Source organism: Octopus bimaculoides, chromosome 20, assembly GCF_001194135.2.
Source record: "Octopus bimaculoides isolate UCB-OBI-ISO-001 chromosome 20, ASM119413v2, whole genome shotgun sequence".
Lineage (NCBI taxonomy): Eukaryota > Metazoa > Mollusca > Cephalopoda > Octopoda > Octopodidae > Octopus > Octopus bimaculoides.
The window spans coordinates 35,532,241-35,534,767 of record NC_069000.1 but is presented as its reverse complement, the minus strand read 5'-3'; the positions used below and the strand labels follow the sequence as shown (position 1 = coordinate 35,534,767).

The 2,527-nt window shown below is 42.1% G+C and overlaps 1 protein-coding gene across 1 annotated transcript in view; it reads right to left on the bottom strand.

Moving 5' to 3' along the window:
• The window catches only part of LOC106873271 (uncharacterized), an 11,209-nt gene extending 9,330 nt beyond the window's left edge, over nt 1-1,879 (bottom strand). Inside the window, exon 1 of the mRNA XM_014920564.2 lies at nt 1,639-1,879. Coding sequence (XP_014776050.1) covers nt 1,639-1,726 — 88 coding nt within the window. The 5' untranslated portion in view covers nt 1,727-1,879. The remainder of the gene's footprint in view (nt 1-1,638) is intronic.
• Nucleotides 1,880-2,527: the final 648 nt, after the last annotated feature.

Sequence of the window (2,527 nt, the reverse complement as noted above, 5' to 3'; positions counted from 1 at the left end):
ACCTATTTCGTTATTGCCCACAAGGGGCTAAACATAGAGGGAACAAACGAGAACAGACGAACGGATTAAGTCGATTACATCGACCCCAGTGCGTAATTGGTACTTAATTTATCGACCCCGAAAGAATGAAAGGCAAAGTCGACCTCGGCGGAATTTGAACTCAGAACGTAACGGCAGACGAAATACCGCTAAGCATTTCGCCCGGCGTGCTAACGTCTCTGCCAGCTCGCCGCCTTAGAGAGTGTCACAGATGTTATAAGAAATATAGTTTGTGCATGCGTAGTCAGTGAGATATACAATTGTGTGGGCAAGTGCGTGTATGAGCTTTTATACCTCTCCACGTGACTGCATATATCGTGCGCGAGTTTACTTCTTTTTGTGACCACGTGTGTAATAGACACACATACGTATTTATGTGTGTGTGTGTGTGTGTGTGTGTGTGGATGTATGCGTGCCTGTGTGTATGTGTGCGTCTGCATAAAAGGTACACATTATACTGCATTACTGAGAGTCAGAGAAAGAGGAGTAGTGCCAACGTCCTTTTTAAAGGTTTCCGTGGCTGGTAGGTGGAAGAAAGGGAGTCATTCTCCAACCAGAGTCCTAATCTAAATACTAGCAACAGAATGGACTTCGTCCAAGACACCTGAGGTCTGGGTTGCGAAGACTGATATTTCTATATATAAATCTTAAGTTCTTTAACGTCCTCCAAAAGACAGGTGTGTGGTTAACGACTTCTCTCCGCAACAACAGGGTTCCGCATTAGATCCCATCCCATCGCGCGGCACTTCGATCGAGTGTCATCTACCTTCTATCATAACTTCGAGTCGACCAAAAACTCGTGAATGACAATATGTGGACGGAAACTATGTAGAATCCCGTTCATGTTTTGGAATGGTAGGCTTACTACTTCGCCCGGTTTTACACCACAACACAGATTTGAGGTGTCTTAGATGGAGTCCATTCCGTTACAAGTATTTAGATGAGGTTTCAGGTCTGGGAATAACTTCCTCTCCTCTCTTTCTCCTCCCAGTCACGGAAACCTTTAAAAAGGACGTTGGCACTTTTTTTTTCTTTCTCTGACTAAAACATTAAACCTCACCCCAACCAAAACAACCAGCACTTAAAGAAACAATTAGCAACTATTGAAAACGTGGTCAATTCTGCGTTGCGTATTTAAAAAAAAGTTGAACAAGGAAGTTTGCTCCTCGACCAGATGGTTACGAATTCAGCCTTGCTGCATGGCACCTTGGGCAAGTGTTTTCTACTATAGCATTGTGACTGGATTTGGAAGATGGAAACTGAGAGAAGCCCGTCGTGTGTTTGTGTATGTGCGTGTGTGTGTGTGTGTGTGTGTGTGTGTGTGTGTGTGTGTGTGTGTCCATGCTTGTCCCCTATTACGGCTTGAAAACGGGTTTTGGTGCAGTTACGTCCCCGTAACTTAGCGGTTCGGCAAAAGTGACGGATAGAATAAGTACCAGGCTTAAAAAAGTAAAAAATAAAGAAGTACTGGGGTCGATTCATCCGATTAAAATTGCACAAGGCGGTGCCCCAACATGGCCGTAGTCTAATGACGACAACAAATAAAAGATAGAAAATAAAGGATAGAATTGAACGGGGTTATAATCCGGCAGTACATACTTGTTTTTGTATTTTTCACCCTTCTTGTTACTGGCGGTGGCGCTGAAGCACTGCGTCGGTGAATCGGGTATACCATCGTATGTGACATTTTTGCTTTTCGGTTTTCCCTTTGGGTAGCTCGCAAAATGCTTTGTTAAACCAAATAACAGTTGAAACAACTGCAAAAACTTATATGGTTGAGGTTGCCTCCAAACGACGTTGAGACTGTTTGAATATCGTCCATATTATCAAAACTGATGCCATGATGTCATGCAACTGTTATGACGTCACTTTCTCGTGTAGAAATTTTGTTGAAGTTATTTTAGCAAGAAGCGTACATGTAAGAAGATAAGAACGACCTTTAGCAAGAAGCCATATAAGCAAGAAGATAAGCGTAAATTCCAGACGTTATTTTGTTTATTGCCAAGTTGAACTTAGATATCACAATTGTTTATGCTGTCGTTATTGTTGTAGCAGTAGTTGAACTCGTAGTCCGGCCTTAATTAAGTAAATATTTGATTAAGGGCATTTCGTTTGCAACCATCCCGGTTTTTTCTCGATATCTAGATCAGTCATAGGAAAACTGCGGCCCGCAGGAATTTCTGTATGGCACGTCTAACGAAAAGTTACTTAAAATTTTTTTAGTAGTGCGACTCACTTCATGATGATCTATACGGCCTGCTTCTCGAAAAAGGTTGTTCATTCTTGTCTAGATCTACATTACCCTGTATATTCCTAGTTTCTTCTCTTCCTTTTTTGTTAACGTCGGTAGGATGTGATTTCAGGGAGTTGAGGGAGATTGAGGTGCTATCTCACCTAGATCAATGATCCCGTTGAAGAACATTTCGTGCCTTCATTGACTGATGCGATCCGTATCTTCCAGCGAAAGCAGATAAAATAAAAGCGATAT